This window comes from Mustela lutreola, chromosome 1, assembly GCF_030435805.1.
Source record: "Mustela lutreola isolate mMusLut2 chromosome 1, mMusLut2.pri, whole genome shotgun sequence".
In the NCBI taxonomy this organism is placed as follows: Eukaryota; Metazoa; Chordata; class Mammalia; order Carnivora; family Mustelidae; genus Mustela; species Mustela lutreola.
In genome coordinates, this window is record NC_081290.1 from 143,977,824 (window position 1) to 144,001,650 (window position 23,827).

The 23,827-nt window shown below is 33.9% G+C and overlaps 1 protein-coding gene across 1 annotated transcript in view; it reads left to right on the plus strand.

Moving 5' to 3' along the window:
- The window catches only part of IQCM (IQ motif containing M), a 430,351-nt gene that overhangs the window by 346,826 nt on the left and 59,698 nt on the right, over window positions 1-23,827 (plus strand). The window contains exon 14 of the mRNA XM_059165439.1: window positions 9,705-9,863. Coding sequence (XP_059021422.1) covers window positions 9,705-9,863 — 159 coding nt within the window. The remainder of the gene's footprint in view (window positions 1-9,704; window positions 9,864-23,827) is intronic.

Genomic DNA, 23,827 nt, shown 5'->3' on the forward strand with positions numbered 1-23,827 from the left:
AAAAAGTTTGTTCCTCCTTAGGTATTAGTATTTAAATATGCTGTTTTTTATGTTATTATTTTTTTCAGGTTTTTAGATGTGAAGTTACCTTTACTCTTTGTTGTTTAATAACAGTGATGCTTTTTTTTTTTTTAACACAAATCTATCATTGAGCTTTTCTTTAGCAATTTATTTTAGGTTTTAACATACCATTATTTTTTTACATAGAGTTTTAGAAGAAATAAAATGTCCCTCATAAGGAAGTATTATATTTCTATTGGAATTATTAACCAAAGTTATGTGTTGCATTATGTAGCTATGTAATTTATGTATGCGAATAGGATCTGTGTTTTCAATCTAAATTTCATGAAGACAGAAAAAGGAGAGTCTTTTAGCTTTCTTTATCAAATATTTGAAAATATATTGAATTTGCTTTTAAGTCTAAAACGTAAAAATACAATGGAAATAAAATTAAAATGTTAGGATATTTCCTAGGAACTTTCTATGTTCTGTTGTGGAAGTGAACCTTTTGAAATAACTGTACTTTAATTATTGAGTAATCCAATGGCTGTAATTCCCTAATTTTCTATTCTATGGTAGAAATTTTATTGGATTCATAAAGATATATATATCAAGGACACAGTTTTCTTATATTTAACCTTTAAATTATATAGTAAAGAACATTCTGGCAAATTGACAATATACGTCTGTTTTCCTGAACAGAGGAGATTTAAAAGTAAATTTAAAAAGATTTAAAAGTAATACTTGTTATATTTCAGCAATCTTTAAATTAATATTTGCCTAGACTTTAACAAATTTTTAATCAATACATGCCAAGTATTTAACTACGATATGAAAAATCAACTGCCCTTGCATTTATATTTACTGGTTATATCATCCAGTGGCATATTGTGTAACTGCCTTAAACCATTTTGCCCTTTGGTTTTGAATCTTAATGTTTTGCTCCTTCATTAACAATCATTAAGATCTTGTCCTTCTTAAAGGAAGTTAAATTTAAGAAAGTTTCATTAATTTAAGAATGGGGATGCTTTAGATTCATTTCCCTTGTTCAAGACAATTTTTCCACTGGTAAGTTGGTATCCTTCTCTTGGATTTACTAATAAATAGAAAAGCTTAGATAAAAATGGCATGACAGAAAAGTATGCCAATCTTTTATTTCAAGTCAAAGAAAATGAAAGCAACAGAAGTGCTGTAGCAGTGACAGAATATTAAATATACAATGTTTAGCAATTGGTCACTTACAGTGGGTTGTAGATGATTCTACCACTAGTTTAAACTCTTATTTGATAACCCTATACGGAAGCTTCCCATGGCTTGTCAGTAGCACAGAAGAGATAAATTAACATTTTAATGAGAGCATAATGCTCACAATGGAAGAAAACCTCCACTATCACCATTGCTTTTAGCTTATGAACTTTATGTTTGAAGGAAGGATTTAAAGTATATTTTTACCTTGGTAATAAATTGAGTTACATAGTAGTGTAGGTACTGGGCAAAGGTAAAGAATAAGCTATTTCTACCCATACTTGTGAATACATGTTAATGATTGACTCCAATAACCAGGTCTGCCATTCTGGTTTAGTAACTGAGGGTCGCTAGTGAAGCTTTGTTAACCCTCTAACTCTCCCTGATACATTTAAGACTGGTCTTGAACTAACAATTTGCACACATATCCTATTTAAGTATTGAGTCTGTACTGGGATTTGTATTGAGGACAGGCCCATTAGGAAAAAATTGGCACCTTCAAAAATCCTGGAAGCTCAAGGTTCTCATCATTCCATATAAATACTGTTCTTTCATCTGAGATTGTGTGGCTCATGCATTTTTAGTGCTAAAATATCCTTTAATAATAATTCCAGAAAGAGAGTATTATGATAATAGATGGTCTTTCTTTTTATCACTCTTACTTCTTAAAAAATATTAACATAGAGCACCTGGGTGGCTCAGTCAGTTAAACAGCTGCTGTCAGCTCAGGTCATGATCCCAGGGTCCTGGAATTGAGCCCCACATCAGGCTTCCTGCTCAGCAGAGAGCCTGCTTCTCTCTCTCTCTGCCTGCCGCTCTGCCTACTTGTGCTCTCTCCCTGTCAAATGAATAAATACAATCTTAAAAACAAATATTAACATATACTGTATTATTACTTTCAGAGGTAGAATTTAGTGATTCATCAGATGCATATAACACCCCGTGCTCATTACTTCAGAAGTCCTCCTTAATGCTCTCTCCCCCAGCCATCTTCCCTTCAGCAACCCTCAGTTTGTTTCCTATAGTTAAGAGTCTGTAATGATCTGACTCTTTCAGTATTTCATCTTAATTTATTTTTCCTTCCCTTCCCCTATGTTCACCTGTTTTGTTTCTTAAATTCTAAGTATGACTGAAATCACATGATAATTGTCTTTCTCTGATTGACTTATTACACTTAGGATAATACCCTCTAGTTCTATCCATGTCATTGCAAATGGCAAGATTTCATTCTTTCTGATGTTTGAGTAGAAGTCCATTGTGTGTGTGTGTGTATGTGTGTGTGTATGTGTATACATACTACAACCTCTTTATCCAGTCATCACTTAATGGATATTTGGGCTATACTTTGGTTTCTCTTCAGATTACTTAAATAGTTTGCCTTTTACCAATTTAAAATTTAATATTGTATTTTTTTAAAGATTTTATTTATTTATTTGACAGACAGAGAGAGAGAGAGATCACAAGTAGTCAGAGAGAGAGGCAGAGAGAGAAGAAGGGAAGCAGGCTCCCTGCCTAGCAGAGTGCGATGTGGGGCCAGATTTCAGGACCCTGGGATCATGCCCTGAGCCGAAGGCAGAGGCTATAACCCATTCAGCCACCCAGGTGCCCCTAATATTGTATTTTTTAAAGTCTTCTAAGCTTATTATTTTTAATAGAAATATTTTAATAGTTATTTGATCTAGGATTGATCTGCCACTAAGTACCCTACTAACTACTTATGCTCTATTGTGGTCTCTGGGGTTGTGAGAGAATAAAAACTATGCCCATTGGATTAGAGCTGGCAAATGCTGAAAGGAATAATTATTCCTTATGCTTTTTTGTATTTTCAATGTTTCCTATCATGAATACATGATGCTTTTAAGACCATGAATTAATGTTAAAATAACCATGAAACCAGAATATTTGCCAAACACAAATAAATTCAATTAGTAAGATCCCATTTATATCTTACTAAATATCTTACTAAATTACTGTGTACAAATCTTGGAACAACTGCCTTAACTATTCAGATTTAAGCTCTGCAAGAGGGAAGCTGTGAGCTCTCAATAACACAGTGGCCTGTTTGGGAGAGGAAGGGAGGAGCATCTTGGAGTTCTCTGAAAATTCACCATCTAGTATAAATATTTAACATAAGGAACCTCACTTATTTGAGAGGCAGGAGAATACTGGAGGAGGCTATGGAGGTCACACTAGGATTTTATGCTAGTTTACATCCTTAGCAAACTAAAAGGGTTTTTAATTAGTTGATGAATACAGCGTTGACCTGAGAGATCATCAGTAGCCTCTACAAAGTAAGTTCTTGTGAGAAGAACATTAGAAAACTGCCTGGAAAGAGCTATGAACTGTTGGTTCTGAGAGAGAAGTCATAGTGCTGATGAGCAGACTATGCTAGGACCGTAAAGAGTTGGAAAGATGAGAAGAAAACTTCAAGGGGAGAGGCCACCAGGTGCCTAGCAACTCTTGAAGCCACTAACAGTCTCATGATACCAAGAACCCTGTGTTTAAAGCAGTCTGGCATCCTCATTAAAAGGATAAGCTTTGAAGTGAGACAATGAAGAGTAGATACTGGCTTCACTATTAACTAGCTGTGAGGTTCTGAAAATGCTCTGCACCCCTCCCTCTGCCTTAGTAACTGAAGCTGTGATGTAAGTATGATGATATGAGATTCACAGGATTGTCAGCAATTTAAACATATGTGCTATTAGGATGAAATTAGCGAATATATATATAACTTGTTTATTAGTATACCACCATCCATATACTAAGCTCCCTCAAAATACTATCAGTTATTGTTTTATTATTTAATTTAGAAACCTTTTATTGATCCTTTGTAAGCATGAGACACTCCCAGTGATAGGAGATACAGTAAGTGGGTCAGCAAACAGTCATGGACCTTGTCTGTCTCAAGCTAAAAGTCTTATTTTAATCAAATAATAATACAAATGATATAATTATGAACGCCAATATGCATAATGGAAAAAACATGCAGAGAACAATAACTCTGGGATCTTATATTGATTTAGTTTGGTGATGGTCACAGGACACTCTTGGGAGAGACGTGAAAGAGGTATAGATACTACTGAGGTAATGGAGGGAAGGAGAGAGGAACATGCCAGGCAGGTAGAACATCTTGTGCAAAGGTTCTGAAACAGGAGGAATCAAGGTGTGTTTATGAAACTGAGGAGATGCAGAAACTGGGTGATGGGCATTAAGGCAGGCACATGATGAGATGATCACTGGGTGTTATATGAAACTGATAAATTGTTGAACACTACCTCTGAAACTAATGATGCAGTATGTGTTGGCTAATTGAATTAAAAAAAAAAGAATAAAACTATAAAGATAGATGGAAGAATGACAGTTGCCTTTGAAGGGGTGGGAGGTTAACTATAAATGGGTATCAGGAATCTTTCTGGGGTGATGACAGTGCTCTATATCTTGGTATTTGCTTTATATTAACATTTGCTAAATGCATTAAGCTATATACTTAAGAAGAAAACAATTTTATCTACATGAAAGGAAAAAAAGAGATAAATGTTATTTACTGAGACAAGAAACCCTGGCACAGGACATGTTTTGAGATGCTTATTTGTTACCTACATGGAGTTCTCAAGTAGCTAGGTTGCTTGATTTTGCCACATTTTGTTAGCCCTAGATGCATACTTTCATATTTTAGTGTTGCCTAAATTAACCTATGTCTTATAATCAATGGTATGCCATAGTTAAATTTCTAGTCCTTTATATTTCTTAGTGCTATGTAAATTGATGGTGCCTTCAATATCTGTAAATCTGTATATCCAACAAAATGTTGTTAATAATAATGACAAGGAAGAACACCATAACACCAATTTGTAGCCCACAAATGACCAATTAACAAAAACTTCTGATCACTATCGAGTAGGAACCACTGACCCATAGAGCATCCAAAATAATGTAGGAGTGATCAGAAAAGGCAATGGCTTCAAGACAACTGACCTTTCTTCCATCTACCCACAAGCAAGCAAGATGGAGGAAGAGACCGGAACTGCTATCATTATCTAAATAGGATAGAGGTTGTACCAGCATCTGTTAAGTGAAGATCATCATAATAATAGTAATAACTAATGCTTAAATAATACTGGCTATTAATTAGGTGTTCTTCTAAAGACTAGATACTCTTCTAAAGATTTTACTTACATTAACCCTTGTAGTCTTCATAACAGCACTATAATGTGGACAGTTTTACTATGATACTGAACTGGAATGAGGTTAGATAACTTGCTTCAGGTCACACAGCTCATAAATGGCAGATCCAGATTCATACCCAGGCAGTTCAGCTCCACAGCCTCTGCTATAAACCACTGCTATCTCTAACGAAGACAATTAACTACTTGGTTACCTGGGAGCAATAGAGAAATTTCGTGTGGGCTTTTGCCACAGAACCAAACCTAGAATACATACATGGAAGATCTTCAGATTTTTACTGAACATACAGCTTGGGGAGGAAGAGGTAAATAAAAACTCTTGTTGTGAGTTCTGAGCAAAGTATTACTACATCTGAATCCAATATGGCAGTATTGGCTCAGCAGTGCAGTGAAAGGAAGTTGCTCCATAAATAACAAAAATTATCAATATCAGCAACAGTAGTTAAATTCCTATTTTTATCCTGGGATGACATATGTAATAAAATAGAAAGAGAACATGTTTTATAAGCTATATGTTTTCTAAAATTAAAAGTGTTTATCTGGAATCATCTTTGATATTATGAAGGAAAGTACAATCATTCAAAAATCGCAATGCCTTGTTTGTATAAGATCCAAACCTCCATTTGGTTTACCTGATGGTAAATGGTGACATTAGCAGGAATCTGAGCTAGAAACCTTCAATGTGAGTCTGCTGTTAGAATGAGCACCGTGTCTTACTGTCCTAGCAAATGCTACATTCCACCAACTTCACGTGTTTCTGCTTAGTCTTTAATCAGGATATACCAGTAAGAAAAAGTGGCAGTTCTATGTTTACTGCCATAGAAATTTTAGTTTAAGGCATTTATTTTGCCTGAAATTGGAAACATTTGTTTTCATGCATAATACAGTACTTTATTGAAACTAGTAAGCATAATCCTATCAAATAACATTACTAAACATCCTTTTTTAAACTAATGGGGTTAGAAAGATTCAAATGTTGGGAAGGGGCGAAACCTCAAGTGTAATTCTACCTTTTCACGCTAAATAGCTACAATTCTTGCTAGTTTTTTTACTTTAATTTTCTTTATGATTTCAAAGAAAGAAACTCTGATCTCTCTTGTTTCCTTATCTTGTCCATAATGGAAAACTTCAGCATTGTATTTTATTTGCTGTGTGATTTCTCATTTACAATGCTGTATTCCTAGCGTCCCTTACAACTCAGGAAGTCACACCCTGCCTGAGGAGCTCCCCTCTCAACTTCTGGAACAAGTACGACTGAATTAAAAAAAATAGAGCATGTTCACTCTTCAGCACTGCTTTATAATAGTTCCAGCTTCCTCTCTGCTCTTGACAGGTGATGTTTGCGGATGTTGACATAGATATCACGCATCTAAAATAGGTGCTCCATGGAGGAATTTTGAACTCTCCCTTTTAAAAGGAGGCAGAAAATTCCCTAATACGTGTATAACTGAAAGACACAATACATATTATTTATTATTTTCTGAATCTCTCATCATTTCTGTTATTACTGAAATAGTACTAGATGAAAATTGATAACACATTCATCTAGTACATAAAGACATGATACCATATAAATGCTTTATATATCTTATATCACCTAAATGTTAGGATTATCCTAGCAACAACTTAATGAGACAAATATTATCACCTGAAGGTAAACTGATTTGTCTAATATTTCACACCTTGTTAATGGTGATTAGAACATTAAGGCCCATTATACTTCTTTGAATATATCAGCTGGGGTCCAATCAGGAAATAGAAACTACACAGTAATTTGAGCAGGAAGAACTTAATGTAAAGAATTATTAATTATGATATACTACTAAGGGGGTAAAAATAACTCTAAAAAATTGAGAAGTACATGTATAGGTAGTGGCAGGTACTCCTAGGTCTGAGGCAGAGCACGCAAGGAAAAGAAAACAATTTTTTAAAAGATTTTTATTTATTTATTTATTTGTCAGAGAGAGAGAGAGAGAGCGCACGCTCAGGCGGGGGAGTGGCAGGCAGAGTAGGCAGAGGGAGTAGCAGGCTCTTCACTGAGCAAGGAGCCTAATGTAGAACTTGATCCCAGGACCCTGGGATCATGACCTGAGCTGAGGGCAGACACTTAACTGACTGAGCCACCCAGGTGTCCTGGAAAGAACAAATTTTTAAAGAAGATCTTCTAACCTTCTCACCACCCCCATGGAAGCACATCTTGGAGAGAGCATAGCTCTGGCCCATTGAATAGCAGAGAAGTTCACTGAGATAGAAGGCTAGAGGAACCCATAAGAAAGTCACTTCTTGGGGTTCTTGGGGAATTATCCATTGGGAGGTGTCACAGTGTGGAAAGTGCTGCACCATAAACTTGGTGGAAAGCTCTCAGTGTGAGTGTGGTGGGGGGTGGTTCCAGGAGACACCCCCCAGAAATTGCCTTACACTGCTGGGTACTATGCACTGTGAGAGCTAACAGAGAGAACTACCCAAAAACAGGAAGAGCCCTTTCATCATCTAGTTCACTTTGTGGTTTTCTATGGAAGACGCTTAAAATTGTGCCTTATGGCGAAGAAGTATTCTAGTCTTACAAGCAGAACAGTAAAAGGTGGATGAGGAGTGAGGTAATAGATTAATACCTGGCACACAGCCCACCAACAAATATCCTTTCTTAATCATGTAAGTTTTATGTCATACTGCTTTATACTTACTGTACCAAAATATACTATTTAACAGAATAAAGGAATAGAAGAAGAAAGGAAGGAAATCAGGAAAGAAAGAACAAAAATGTAACAGGCTTATAAATGAAGATTTACATCAGTATTTCTTTTTTCTTTGAAATGTTTCTAGGTAGAATCTCTTTGAATTCATTGCTTAGGAGATTGTCTTATTGAATTTTGGGCAATGGCTTATCAACCAAAAACTGAAGTTGCAAAGTGGAGGCCCAGGGTCCATAACCAAAGATTTTTTCACTCTGTAGTTCAAATCACTTTTGAATTGTAGTTTCTTCATTTACTAGTTAATTTACTTTATGTTTGGTTGACTTTTTTTTTTTTAACAAATCAGTTTTCTTAGATAATCCAAAGCCTAATTGCATCATTTATAGACTGTGAATTGTGTAAGACTGATGAATCACAGACCTGTACCTCTGAAACAAATAACACATTATATGGACATTGGGGAGGGTATGTGATTTGGTGAGTGCTGTGAAGTGTGTAAACCTGGTGATTCACAGACCTGGGGATAAAAATATATGTTTATAAAAAATATATGTTTATAAAAAATAAAAAATTAAAAAAAAATAAAAATAAAAAAATAAAAATAAAAAACTTAAAAAAAAAGAAGATATGATCCTTTTTAGAACTCTTATTTGTCACTTAGATAATATAGGGTGATACATAGGCCCTATAGAATATTCATTTCAGTTGTTAAGTATTGTGCCTGCAGCTTAAAAAGTGGTTATTTTACACTTTGGTGCCTCCTCTTTATTATTTCTTTTAATTTCTCTGGGCCTCAAATTCTTTATATAAAATGGAAATAATAATAGGATATGCCTTATAGATGTTCTATGAAAATTAACTGTATTACTGTTTAAAAGCCCTTGGAGGGCACCTGGGTGGCTCAGTGGGTTAAAGCCTCTGCCTTCGGCTCAGGTTATGAGCCCCGCATCCTGGGATCGAGCCCCGCATTGCTCTCTGCTTAGCGGGGAGCCTGCTTTCTCCTCTCTCTCTGCCTGCCTCTCTGTCTACTTGTGATCTCTGAGTGTCAAATAAATAAATAAAATCTTAAAAAAAAATAAAAGCCCTTGGAAAAATTTCTTATATATATTATGTGATATATAAGTATTTGTATACATATCATTATATTTTCCTACAGATCATAACCTAGAAATACTAATTCAGTCATTTCACTTTGGGGAGCTCTATGTTTAGTCAACATTTTTGTCAGATTAATCTGATTTCATTGTTTAATGGCAATTAAAAAATGTATATGGTCATGTTATGTGTAATATGGATGCTGTTCATTGGCTATTCTACTTTTTAATATACCTATTAACTATACTTCTTTAAACTTACAGTGTTTGAGATGATATTTGTAAAATACCTACTCCTTAATTTTTGCTAGGAATTATCTGAAAAGTAAATTGGTGAAGTACCTTGGGCTAAAAAAACCCCACACGATTAACATAGCCATTAGCGTTCGAATTAGTAAATAGTTTTAATTTACCTCACTTACAAGAAACACATTAGACAAAAATGTCTAAAATTTAAAAACATTTTAATATTCTTTTTTTTTTTACAGACCATGAGAAATATTCTGAACTCATCAAGAAGTACAATGCAATTGAAATGTTATTTACGCTCTATCCTCCTCAAGGTGCCCATGTGCATAATAATATACGACTTAGGTCAACTTGGCTGAGACCCATAGTAAATGGGGAAGAAGGATACAGATATATAGGTAAGATGCTGAATCTTATTATTTCTTTTTATAATATAGAAGAAATGAGTCTGTTTCTTAGGAAACAGACTGAGGGTTGTTGGAGGGGTTGCGGGTGGGAGGGATAGGTTGGCTGGGTTATGGACATTGGGGAGGGTATATGCTATGGTGAGTGCTGTGAATTGTGTAAGACTGATGAATCACAGACCTGTACCTCTGAAACAAATAACATATTATATGTTAATTTAAAAAACTTAAAAAAAAAGAAGATATGATCCTTTTTAGAACTCTTATTTGTCACTTAGATAATATAGGGTGATACATAGGCCCTATAGAATATTCATTTCAGTTGTTAAGTATTGTGCCTGCAGCTTAAAAAGTGGTTATTTTACACTTTGGTGCCTCCTCGAGAATAGTGGAAACATACTGTGTTTTTTCATTCACCTGATGATGGACATTTGTGTTACTTTCAAAAACATGATAATATAAGGAAAGTTCCCATGAACATTCCTACACAGGTCTGAGTCTAGACAAAGCATTTGTCTTAACTAACCTGTTTTCCAAAGTAGTTCAGTTATTTCATATTCCCCATCAGGAGAGATCTGAGAGCTAAATTCACTCCACAGCTACATCAGTACTTGGTTTAATCAGTTTTTCTAATTTTAGTCTTTCTAATAGATATGTATTGGTATTCCATTATGATTTTCATTTACATTTTTCTACTAGATGATGTTTTCATGTATTTGTCATTGTATGTCATTGAAGTATCTGTTCAAATCTTGACCATTTTTTAATATATATTTTTTATTTGTCGTTAAAAAGTCTGTTAGATATTCTGAATAGAAATGCTTTAACATATATTCTTTGAAAATATTTTCTCCTAGTCTGTGTCTTGTCTTTTCTGTCTTTTTATAACGCCTTTTGAAGAGAGGTTTTTAATTTTGATGAAATCTAGTTTACCCTCATATTTTAAAATTTATTAATATATAATGTATTATTTGTTTCAGGAGTAAAGGTCTATGAATCATCAGTCTTACACAATTCACAGCACTCACCATAGCATATACCCTCCCCAGTGTCCATCACTCAGCCACCCTATTCCTCCCACCTCCCTCCAGCAACCTTCAGTTTGTTTCCTTAGATTAAGAGTCTCTTATGGTTTGTCTCCTTCCCCAGTCCCATCTTGTTTGATTTTTCCCTCCCTTCCCCCACCCCTGCCCTGCCTCTCAAATTCCTCATATCTGAGAGACCATATAATAATTGTCTTTCTGATTGACTTTTTTACTTAGCATAATACCCTCTAATTCTATCCACATCATTGCAAATGGCAAGATTTATGTTATTTTTTGATAGCTTCATAATATTCCATTGTATATATATACCACATCTTCTTTATCCATTCATCTATTGATGGACATCTAGACTCTTTCCATAGTTTGCTTATTGTGGACATTGCTGCTATGAACATTGGGGTGCATATGCCCCTTCAGATCACTACATTTATATCTTTAGGGTATACCTAGTAGTCAATTCCTGGGTTGTAGGACAGCTCTATTTTCAACTTTTTGAAAGTTCCTTTTTGAGAAACCTCCATACTGTTTTCCAGAGTGGCTGCACTAGTTTGCCTTCCCACCAACAATGTGGGAGGGTTCCCCTTTCTCTGCATCCTCACCAACACCTATCATTTCTGACTGGCTAAAATTAACTGGTGTGAGGTGATATCTCACTGTGGTTTTGATTTGTATTTTCCTGATACAAAGCTTTTGCACAGCAAAGGAAACAGTCAACAAAATTAAAAAAAAAAACAAACAACAGAATGAGAAAATATATTTGCAAATGACATATCAGATAAAGGGCTAGTATCCAAAATCTATAAAGAACTTATCACACTCAACACCCAAAGAATAAATAATCCAGTCAAGAAATGGGCAGAAGACTTGAACAGGCATTTCTGCAAAAAAGACATCCAAATGACCAAGAGACACATGAAAAAGTGCTCAACATCACTCAGCATCAGGGAAATATCCTTGTATTCTTTATGCTTTTATTGTGATACCAAGATATATTGGTCAGACTTATAGTCACAAGGTTTTCTTCTAGAAGTTTTATACTTTTGGGGTTTATATATCAGTATAAAATCTATCCTGAGTTATTCTTTTTACTTGGCTTTTTGTTTTGTTTTTGCTTTTTGTACTTGGTTTTTTATTGTTTTTGTTTTTTTAATTTAGTATGTTGATACCCAGATGTGCTAGTGCTATTTGTTGAAAAGACTCTCCTTCTATGAATTAACTTTGTATTTTGGCAAAACCAAATACACTAAGAAGATATACAGATGGTGAATAAGCACATGAAAAGATGATCAACATCATTAGTTATTAGGGAAATATAAATTAAAGCTACAATGGGAATATTCACCTATTAGAAAGACTAAAATAAAATTTCAAAACATGACAGCACCAAGTCAAGCCAAGGCAAGGATGTAGAGCAACTGAAACACTCATTCATTACTGGTGGAAATGCAAAATGATGCAATCAATTTCTAAATATTTTGGTGCTTTCTTATAAAGTTAAGTTACTCTAAGCATAGACCCAGCCACCTTACTCCGGATAATTACCCAAGAGAAATGAAATTGTTTGTTGACCAAAAACTTATGTTTAAGTGTATATAGTTGCTTTAGTTCTAATTGCCAAAATCTGAGGGTGCCTGGGTGACTCAGTGAGTTAAAGACTCTGCCTTGGGCTCAGGTCATGGTCCCAGGGTCTTGCGATCTAGCCCCGCATCAGGCTCTCTGCTCAGCAGGGAGCCTGCCTCCCCTGCTCTCTCTGCCTTCTTCTCTGCCTCTGTCTGTCAAATAGATAAATAAAATCTTTAATAAAAGAAAGGGTTAATTGCCAAAAGCTGGAAACAACATAAATATTCTTCAACTGGTGAGTAGATAAACAAAATTTGTTACATGTACACAGTGAAGTATTTCCAGCTATAAAATGGATTGAACTTTTGACACACACAACAACATGAATTTCAGATGTGTCATGTTAAGTGAAAGAAGCTAATTCATAGGTTATATATAGATTCTATTTAAATGACATTTTGGAATAAGCAAAACGATAAGGACAGATCAGTCCAGTGATTTGTAGGGCTTATAGCTTGTAGGAGGGTTTGGTTACAAAAAGGCAGGATGAGGGACTTCATAGAGTGATGGGATTATTCTGTTTCTTGATCATGATAGTGGTTATATGACTCTAAAAATTAGTTGAAATGAACTGTACACCAAAAGAGTGAATTTTACTGTAAGTAAAATTTTAGAAGTAAACACAAGATAAAAAGAGAAAAGAATTTATGTAAATGGCAAACAAGTCCAGATAAGATGTGCATCATTATTACTCATTAGGGGAATGTAAATTAAACACAATGGGCTAAGAACTTACTATAATGGCTAAAATTAAAAACTGAACACACCAAGTGCTGACAGGGATGGGTGGCAACTTTAACACTAATATTCTGCCAGTGCAAATGTAAAATGGTCAAAACATTTTGCAATAGTTTGATATTTTCTTTTTTTTTTAATAATAATTAATTTATAGTTTATTGAAATGATACAAATTCCATAATTTGAAATAAATCAATACAGAAAAATATGAAGAAAAAAGAGCAACAAATCACTATACACACCTAAACACAAATGTACCAAATTCCAGGTATACCTCACATATACAGAGAGAAATGAGATATAGTGAGAGAAAGGAGATTTGTCAAAGTAACTTTATAACAATGGACTTTTTAAAAAATTTTTAATTTTTTAAATTTCTATTCAATGTACCAGAATTTATTGTTTATGCACCACATCCAGTTTGATATTTTCTTAAAAAATTAAATGTATATCTCTTTTATGATCCCACCATACCATCCCATTTAACCAAGGCAAAAGAAAGTATAAATCCGTATAAAGACTTGTCCATGAATATTCATAGATCCATTTTTAAATAAAAGACTCAAACTAGAAACAACCCAAATGCCTATCTACAGGTGAAATGATAAACAAATTGTGATATACCCTTGCAGAATACTTCTTACTCAGCAATATAAAAGAACAAACTATTGACAGTATTGAAACAGGTAACAACATGGCTGAATCTCAAAAGAATATGCTGAATGAAAGAAATCAGACAAAAAAGAAAGAGGTCAAGAGTATGATTCCATTTATATAAAAGTCTAAAAAATGCAAACTAAATCTTTTGACAGAAGCAAATCTGTGTATACCTGACATGGTGGGGAGCGGAAGTGAAATGTGGTGGGTTATGAAATTTTGGGATGATAGAAAATTTATTATTGTCACTGTGCTGATGGTTTCATGTAAGTAAGTCTTTGCCCAAATTCATCAAATTGTACACTTTAAATATGTGCGGTTTTCATTTATACTTCAATGAAGCTATAAAAGTAAACTTGAAAACATAAATTTAAAGAACCAAGATAGTGAAATTTGTATTTTGGTAATATTTTTGAGAAATGATTTCTCTTTTAAGTTTTAAAACCAGCAGTTTAGAACTTATCTAAGGAAAGCCACCGATCTACTGCTGTCTCATGGGGCTAGTGCATGTAATGGCATACTGAAGTGCTGTTTTCTGATAGGAAGCATAGAGGAAGAAGAGGAGGGAAAGAGAAGGAAAATTATGAAAAAGATGATTTAGAGTTTTAGGCTCTATAAGATGAATCAAGACCCTGGTTGCAATCTATCCTCTCTTTGCTATTTTCCACCTGAACATTACCACGGTGTGACCCATCTCATTCTAAAAGATTTGTGTTCATTGTTTATAGCCCATTTGTGAACACTTGGTACAAATAAAACAAACATAAAGGAAATATGCAAGAGGCACTATGTTGTAAGTTAAAGACTCCATCTTCTGAGGTTTTATGCTTATCTTTTCCCTTTTTCGTAAGTGACCAAGGTCTTGCATCTTTGTGAATTACAGTTGTTATTAAATTGATAAACAAAATATTTTGCAGCATTTGCCTTGAGAAAGATTAGTCTATTACAGGAGTGCTTTCTGAAATTCAGTATCTGCCCCACTAGAAACATTTTAGGGAAGATAGCTCTGAGAATTTATAATGTGTCCCAACATTAATAATACTCCACAATGTAAGCACTCCTGTTTATTGAATTCACTCTGTAGATTGAAGTATCATCAGCAAGAACTGAGGAGAAGTTAATAGAATTACTGAATGCTCTATAAATGACATGAATTGCTAACAAATTACATAGTATTAGGACCATACATATTCTAAAAATATTCATTATATCCATGTTTTTACACCCCATAATTCATATTACAGTGGTTTGAATCTCACTGGAATGAAGCACAAGTCATGTATTCAAATTGGTTAATATATACAAAGTATTTCTTCTGAATTATAATTTTATAATTTTAGATCAATGAAGTAAAAAAAGAAAAAGCTTTACATTTTCCTCTAGGAACATATGTTTTGTCAAACTTAGTTTCAGAAAATAAGTTTAACAAGCCTTTTAGAAGGCTTGTACCTTTTGTTACCTTTCCTTATGAGTTGTCTGTCGTTCAGTTCCCTAGTCTTAAAGACTGTCACAGATACACTGAACTTGTTTCTCACCTTCATTAAGTTTTTGTGACTTTGGTGGATTTTCAACCTGGAAACTGTAGATTATATTAAGGAACTCCTGGAATTCTAATGGGAATACCTTGAAAGGAGTAGGTTAGCCATTATCTTTTAAGAAGATCATTTAGAGAATACAAATGAATGATTAAATTACTTTCTCAATCCAATGGTGCATTCTTAACTGGAACCATATTATTATATTAATGTAAGGTTTCTAATTAGTTCATATCCTGAATAATGAGCAAAGACCTCTAGTTCTACTACTTCTTTTCCATATATCATTTCCAGCCCTTCATATAGTAAATTTTTCTTACCCTTATAACATATGGTTATTTAAGTTATGTAATTAATACTGGAACTGATTTCCTGTCCTAATCACTGTTTTGTTACCCATTATAAAATTACAAGATATCTTTTATGCTATTCAGTTTATTCCACTGCCTTCAGGCAAGATCTGATGTACATTAACCAAATGATAATCTCATCTTTAAAGACTCTGGCAATTACATAATTGTCCTTGACAGGTCGGATTTTTTTAATGATTATCTTTCTCAGAACTTTCTACTCTGTAACATAAGACTCTTTTCTTACACATTCTTCATTGTAGTTGTAACTTTTTCTCTATCCACAAAGTTAAAGCTATGTATAGATTAACAAGAATCTATTTCAATAATAGGCCTTTAAAAATATTTTTCCTCAGAAGTCCTCTTTCTAATCCTTAATGTCTTCTGACACTTCTCTCTAAACATTTCCTAAATTTTCTCCTTTCTTCTAAGTGATGAACTCAGAAGATAGGATAATCTAATATATCTAATTTATTGTGACTATAATCCAGCTTCTACATGTTCTGCTTATATCTTTGCACTCATTTTAAACTTTTAAAATACACATGTTGGGGGCACCTGGTTGACTTAGTCAGTTAAGCATCCAGCTCATGGTTTTGGCTCAGGTCATGATCTCATGGGTCCTAGGATCAAGCCCTGTGTAGGGTTCTGCTCTCAGCAGGGAGTCTCCTTGAAGAGTCTCTCCCTCTGTGCCCCCCTCCCCCGCCACTTTCTCTCTCCCCCTCAAATAAATAATCTTTAAAATACACATATCAGTATTTGTATTTCTGTCCATCATAATCTCTCCTTTTTGGGGGGCCATATTTCCTTTAATTATTGATATGGGTAGAATTTATTTTGCCTTCTTAAATTTGGTATCTTGATTATTCCTGATTATCCTTAACTTATTTAGGATATAGACATTAATTTTTGAACCTGTTCGTTAGGGGTGTTCTATAAGATTAATTATTGAAAAATGAAAACTCAAATAAATCCTGATTTTAAGTGAGCTTCATATACTTTATATGACTTATCAATGTGCAAGTAGAGGAAATGGTCTATTATGGTTTGGATAAGTTTAAATGTACTCTGGTTAGTTCAATGCCTTGCTTAACCTGTGGATTACCTGCTTGCTTGAGGAGAATAATATCACTAAACTCTATATATTATATTCAATTGGACTTATAAAGTTGTCTGGGTATATACCTATTGGTATATATTGGGTATATATCTCCCTTTTTACCAACTCTCAACTGCCAGCATCTCCACATTTTCTTATTTAGTATCCCTTTGTTTTCTTTGTTAAGAGAAAATTATGTGACTCTACTTTCATAAGGGTAATTGCTGGTGGAAAAATAAAATGGTATTTTATTTTTAGATGATGGTTCCATTGGTTAAAACTTTCAACATTTAATATACTCACAGAAATTATTCACAGAAAGATAAAAATGAATGTTATATTGTATCTGGTGAAAGTTCTTCAACTGTGGGCAAGTTATTACAAATACTTTAGAATGATGAATTAGGTCGTATTCATTTAATGGAATGAATGTATTCTATGTGAATTCCATTTTTTCTTGGACTTCATTGATCAAATCAGAGATATGTCTCTCATCCATCCAGTTTCATCAAGCAGGTTGGAAGTGTTTGAGAAAGAAATTAAGATGTGGCATCTGATCTATAAGATAAAGGAAATGAGAGTTGCATATTTACAATAATCTACCACTCAATACTTCTCAACCTTTTAAAATGAAAATTTTAGGATTATGTTTCTGTATCTGAATTCTGCATTCATTTATTCAACAAACATTAACTGAGTATCAACTATGTTCTTGACAATACAGCTTGAAAAATAATTTAAGCCTAATTCCTCCCCTAGAAGTGCTCACATTCTAGCAAATCTAAAGCACTATCAGAGTTTTGGCTCAGTTAGTCCCAATGATCACTTTTATTGGTCTATGGGACCAAGAAATAGCTACCAAATAAAAATCTTCCAAAAAAAAGTCTTGGGAGAACATCTCAAAAATGACAAAGGATGACAGCAACACTCAATATCTGAAATAAAAACTCCAAGCTCAGTTTGTTGTCCATCTAAGTAAAGGAGAGTTATGCTGGTTAAACAGTCTTTATGGGCAAAGCAGACTATTGCTATAATATAGGGTTTTAGCTAGTCCCCAAGATGGACACAATGATCCATGCTTTTGTGGAAATATACATACTGTATCAGGGTCAGTCTTTGTTATCAACAAAATACAAGCAAAGTTATAGTATTTTACCTCTGAGACTAGGTCACAAAAGTTTTTGTGGAAGATTTTGTGGCTACGGCCTTGCTCTCTCTTAGATAAGCTTCTCTGAGGAAAACCAGCTGCCATGTGATAGAGGTCTCAGCAGAACTGTTGAAGTAAGTCAAGCGGAGAAAGTCAATTATCATATGGTTTCACTTACTTGTGGGGCATAAGGAATAACATGAGGACATTAGAAGGAAAGGAATAGTGAACTGGGGTAAATCGGAAGGGGAGACAAAGCATGACAGACTGTGGACTCTGAGAAACAAACTGGGGGTTTTGGAAAGGAGGGGTGTGGGGGCATGTGTTACTCTGGTGGTGGGTATTAAGGAGGGCACGTATTGCATGGAGCACTAGGTATGGTGCCTAAACAATGAATCTTGGAACACTGAAAAATACAAATTTTTTTTTAAATGAGAAAAATACAACACACACACACACACACACACACACAAAGAACTCAAAGAACTGTTGAGAGGTCTTGAGGTCTTTGTGCTAATAAGTTGAAGGTATCTGCCTATATCCAGTGAAGAGTTGAGGTCTGTATGAGTAAAGAAACATGTAAGAGGAGTCTCTTCATGAGTCTTTCAGAGGACAGCAACCCCATGAGAGATCATGGCCTAACCCACCTAGAAAATCCATTCCAATTCCTAAGTCTCAGAAACTATATGAGAAAAATACTGTTTTAGGATTTTAATTTGGGGATAATCTGTTATACAACATGCAAGTTAGTGATTAGTGGCTTTTAACAGTGGAGGTGAAATGACACAAGATTTAGGGTATGGTTCCTCAGGAAAAAACAAGTTGTTGATTGACTAGCCTTCAAACTTGTGTTAATAGAGAGACTTTTGTTCATTAATTAGCTTTCAAAAGTAGGATTGCTCACCTATTGGTTGGTTTTCAGGAGTATGTTTCAGGAATTGTGCTACTACTGGTTGATTAAACAGTTTAAAACTTGTTCTGGGCATTATTTATCACAATTATAATTGATTGGTTAAAGAGGCTTAAAAAGTAAGTTGTAGTTTTAATTTATTACTGTAGCTGTAGAACTCTTAAGCTTTTCTTAAGAGTATGAAGAAATGTTATTCCTAATGTTATTAGTAAATAAGCACATAAAGAAAAAATTCAAGATTTCTTGCTAATTGATACAAGCGAGTATGTATAATTAGTTAATTAATTATAATTAATTAGTATAATTAATTAAGTATAATTGAGTATAATATAATTAGGTATAACTGTGAGCCTAAGAAAAGGAAATGACTACATCTGGCAGTATGAAAGTTGATTTTATAAAGAAGATGACATATGAGTTGTTCTTACAGCATGGATTACAGTTACTAAATAAAGAGTAGAAGATAGTGCTATAGTCAATGGGAAGAGCATGTGACCTCCATGTTGTGGGAACTAACTTTGTTTTAGGTAGTCCCCCTGACAACCTTTACTGAATGGAAAGTCATCAGAGAGGGAGAAAAACCATGAAAGACTCTTAACTATAGTAAATAAACTGAAGGTTGCTAGAGGGGAAAGGTAGAGGACTGGGATAACTGGTTAATGGGCATTGAGGAGGGCACATGATGTCATGAGCACTGGGTGTTATTCACAACTGATGAATTATTGAATTCTACATCTGAAACTAATGAGGTATTGACTAATTGAGTTTAAATTAAAAAAAAAAAAAGAAATTCCCTCCCCCTTTTTAAAGTACTCCTGCACAACCTAACACAAGACTCTTTAAGACAGTGGTTTTATAAAGTCTGATAAATTGGTGACATACTATATAATGCCAGGTATAAAAAAATAACCATTTGGAATTATATGCCCTTACACTGTTCAGATCTTATTAACATAGTTTATAACTACATTATACACACACACTATAATCTCTCCTCATATGTTAATGATTGTTTTAGGTAATACATATTTTAAATATATAAGTAATATGTAAAATTAGAGATTAGAGTAACTTCTTATATGTTAAAGAGTTTTTTAGCTAATTCAACTTCAAAATTCAATAAAGAATTTGAAAGTTTGCATAAAAGTGTCTCTAGATAGTAAAAATTGATATAACAAAGGGAATATATTAAAACTCACAGGAGAGAGACTCACTCAATGCCCATTTACTCTTACTTCAGACACCAGAGAAACCATATTCTTGTTCATGAGAATTTCTCCCAGTGTAATAGATGTCAGCTTTGTTAGACCTTCATTAGATGCCATATAGGTTGAACCTCAAGAGGAGTACACATTAAGACAATAATTAACTTGTCATAAGTCAAAGATAAAATTAAAAAGGTTAAGAACATCAGAGAAAAGAGAGTATTTGCACAAAAGAAGTTTCTTCCCCTCCTCCTTACAAGATTATTTGCAGGTTTCTTAACAGAATCATTTTAGGCTGAGAGAGAATTGAATGATTCAAAATATTGAAAGAAAAATATCTTTCAATCAAGAATTCTATACTTGATAAAGCAGTACTTCAGAAAGAAAAGAGGGATAAAGACTTTCCCAAAGAAGCAAAACTTGAGGGAGTTCATTACCACCAAACCTGACTTGTAAGAAATGCTAAAGGCAATTCTTTGAATGGAAGTAAGAGAAAGATAATTAACATAAAAAAATCATAAAATGGTAGGGTAAATCTCAGTGGTAATGGTAAACATATAGTCATATTTAGATTCTGTAATATGGTAATAGTGGTGTATAATTCAATTAAAACTTTAGCTTAAAAATTCAAAACAAAACAAAATAAAAAATAGAAAACCTGGAAGAAATGAATTCTTAGAAGGACACAACTTTGTCAGACTGAATCACAAATAGGAAATCTGAATAGACTGATTACAAGTAATTAAATTAAATCAGTAATGTAAAATCTCAAAAACCAAAAGACCAGGACCAGAGGGCCATAGATGAATTTTTCCAAACATTTAAAGAAAAGTTAGTAACTACCCTCAAATTATTGAAGAGGAATATATCCAAACTAATTTTATGAGAACAGCATTACCTTGATAACAAAACTAGACAGAGACACCACAAAAAGGAGAGGGGATGTGAGAGAGAGAGAGAGCAAAGTAAAGAAAAAAAAAATTACAGACCAATATCCCTGAAGAACACAGATACAAAATCCTCAATGAAATATTAGCAAACCAAATTAAACAATAGACTAAATGGATCATTCACTATGATCAAGTGGGATTTATTCTAGGGATGCAAGGATGGTTCACCTTCCACAGATCAATCAATGTGATACACTAAATTAACAAAACAATGGGTAGCTCAGTGATTCCAGTGTCCAGAGATTGAGTCCTGTGTCAGGCTCCTTGCTCAGTGAGGAGTCTGCTTCTCTCTCTGCTTGCCATGCCCCCTGCTTGTGCAGTCTCTCTCTCTCTCTTTCTCTGACAGATAAATTAATAAAATCTTTAAAAAAAAAGTAAAAATCATATTGTCTCAATAGATGCAGAATAAGCATTTTGCAAAATTCAAAACACATGTAAGATAAAAACTCTCATAGCATGTATAGAAGGAAAATAACGTAAGAAGGTCATATAGGACAGACTCACAGCTAACATAATATTCAATAGTGAAAAGCTTAAAGCTTTTGCCCTGAGATCAGGAACTCACACGGATGCCTAGACTTATCACTTATATTCAACACAATATTAGAAGTCCTTGCCAGAGCAAGTAGACAAGAAAAAGAAATTTAAGGGACCCAAATTGGAAAAGAAGTAAAACTCACTATTGGCAGATGATGTTACAATATATAGAAAATGTAAAGACTCCACCAGAAAACTATTTGATTAATAAGTGAACTCACTAAAGTTGCAGGACACAATGTTAACATAGGAAATATGTCTTAACTTATTTTAAGTTAAAAATCAGAGGCACTTGGGTGGCTCAGTGGGTTAAATCTCTGAGGATCTAGCCCTGGAATTTAGCCCTGCATCAGACTCTCTGCTCAGCAGGGAGCCTGCTTCCCCCTCTCTCTATCTCTGCCTACCTCTCCACCTACTTGTGATATCTGTCAAATAAATAAATAAAATCTTTTTAAAAATAAAGTTAAAAATCAGTTGCATTTCTATACACTAATAGTAAACTACCAGAGAAAGAAATTAAGAAAACAATTCCATTTATAACTGCATCCAAAAGAATAAAATACCTAGGAATAAATTTAACCAAGGAGGTGAAAGACTTGCACTCAGAAAACTCCACATTGTTCATGAAAGAATTAAAAGAAAATATAAATACACAGAAAGATATTCAATGCTTACAGATTGGAAGAATTTAGTAGTGATAAAATGTTCATACTGCCCAAGGAAATCTTCACATTCAATGCAATCTCCATCAAATATGAGTGCAAATTTTACAGCACTAGAGCAGAGAATCCTAAAATTTGTATGGAACTACAAAAGACCCCAAATAGACAAAGCAGTGTTGAGAAAGAACAAAGCTCAAGGTAAAACACTCCTGAATTTCAAACAGCACTACAAATATATCTTAATCAAAATGGTATGATTCTGGCATGAAAACAGATGCATACACCAATGGAATAGAATAGAGGGCTCAGAAATAAACCAGTGCATTAATGGTCAATTAATCTATGACAATAATGGCAAGAATATGTACAATGGAGAAAAGACAGTCACTTCAATAAACTGTGTTGGGAAAACTGGACAGCTACATGTAAAAGAATGAAACTGGACACTATCTTATACCACATACAAAAATTAAATCAAAATGAATTGAAAACTTGATTGTAGAACCTGAAGCCATAAAACTCCTAAAAGAAAACAGCCAGAGGGGAGGTGCATGGGAGGCTAAGTTAAATAGGTGATGGGGATTAAGGAGTAAACTTGTGATGAGCACTGGGTGTTATATGGAAGTGTTGAATCACTACATTGTATACCTGAAAAAATAAAATAATGTACCATGTTAACTAACTGAAATTTAAATAAAAAAAAAGGAAGAACAAAAGAAACATAGGAAGTAAGCTCATTGACATTGGTTTCAGCAATATTTTTTTGGACCAGTCTCCTTATGCAAGGCAACAAAAGCTAAAATAAACAAATGGGATTACATCAAACTAAAAAAACTTTTTCACAGCAAAAGAAGCCATCAGAAAGATGAAAGGCAACTGCTTAATAGTAGAAGATATTTGCAAATCATGTCTAATAAGGGTTAATATTCAAAATATATAAAGAGTTTACACAACTTTATATGAAAAACAAAATAAATAACCTGATTAAAAACTGGACAGGGACTTGAATAAACAGTTTTCCAAAAAAGACATACAATAGGCCAACAGGCACGTGAAAAGATGCTCAACATAAAAAGATGCTCACTAGCCATCAAAAATGCAAATGAGAAACCACAATGAGATATCAAATTATACTTGACAGTTTGGCTATTATCAAAGAGACAAAAAAGTAAGCATTGGTGACGTTGTGGAGAAAAGGAAAAGAAAATCCTTGTGCACTGTTGGTGGGAATGCAAACTGGTACAGCCACTATGGAAAATAGTATGGAGGTTCCTCAAAAAATTTAACATAGAATTACTCCACATACAAACAACCCAAGCGTCTATGGATGGACAAATGTGTAAAGAAGTTAGGAGATATATATATATACATATATACATATATATGTATATATATACATACATATATATGTATGTATATATATGTATGTACATGTATATATGTATATATATATGTGTGTGTTTGTACATATATATATATGTGTGTGTGTATCTGTAAAAAAC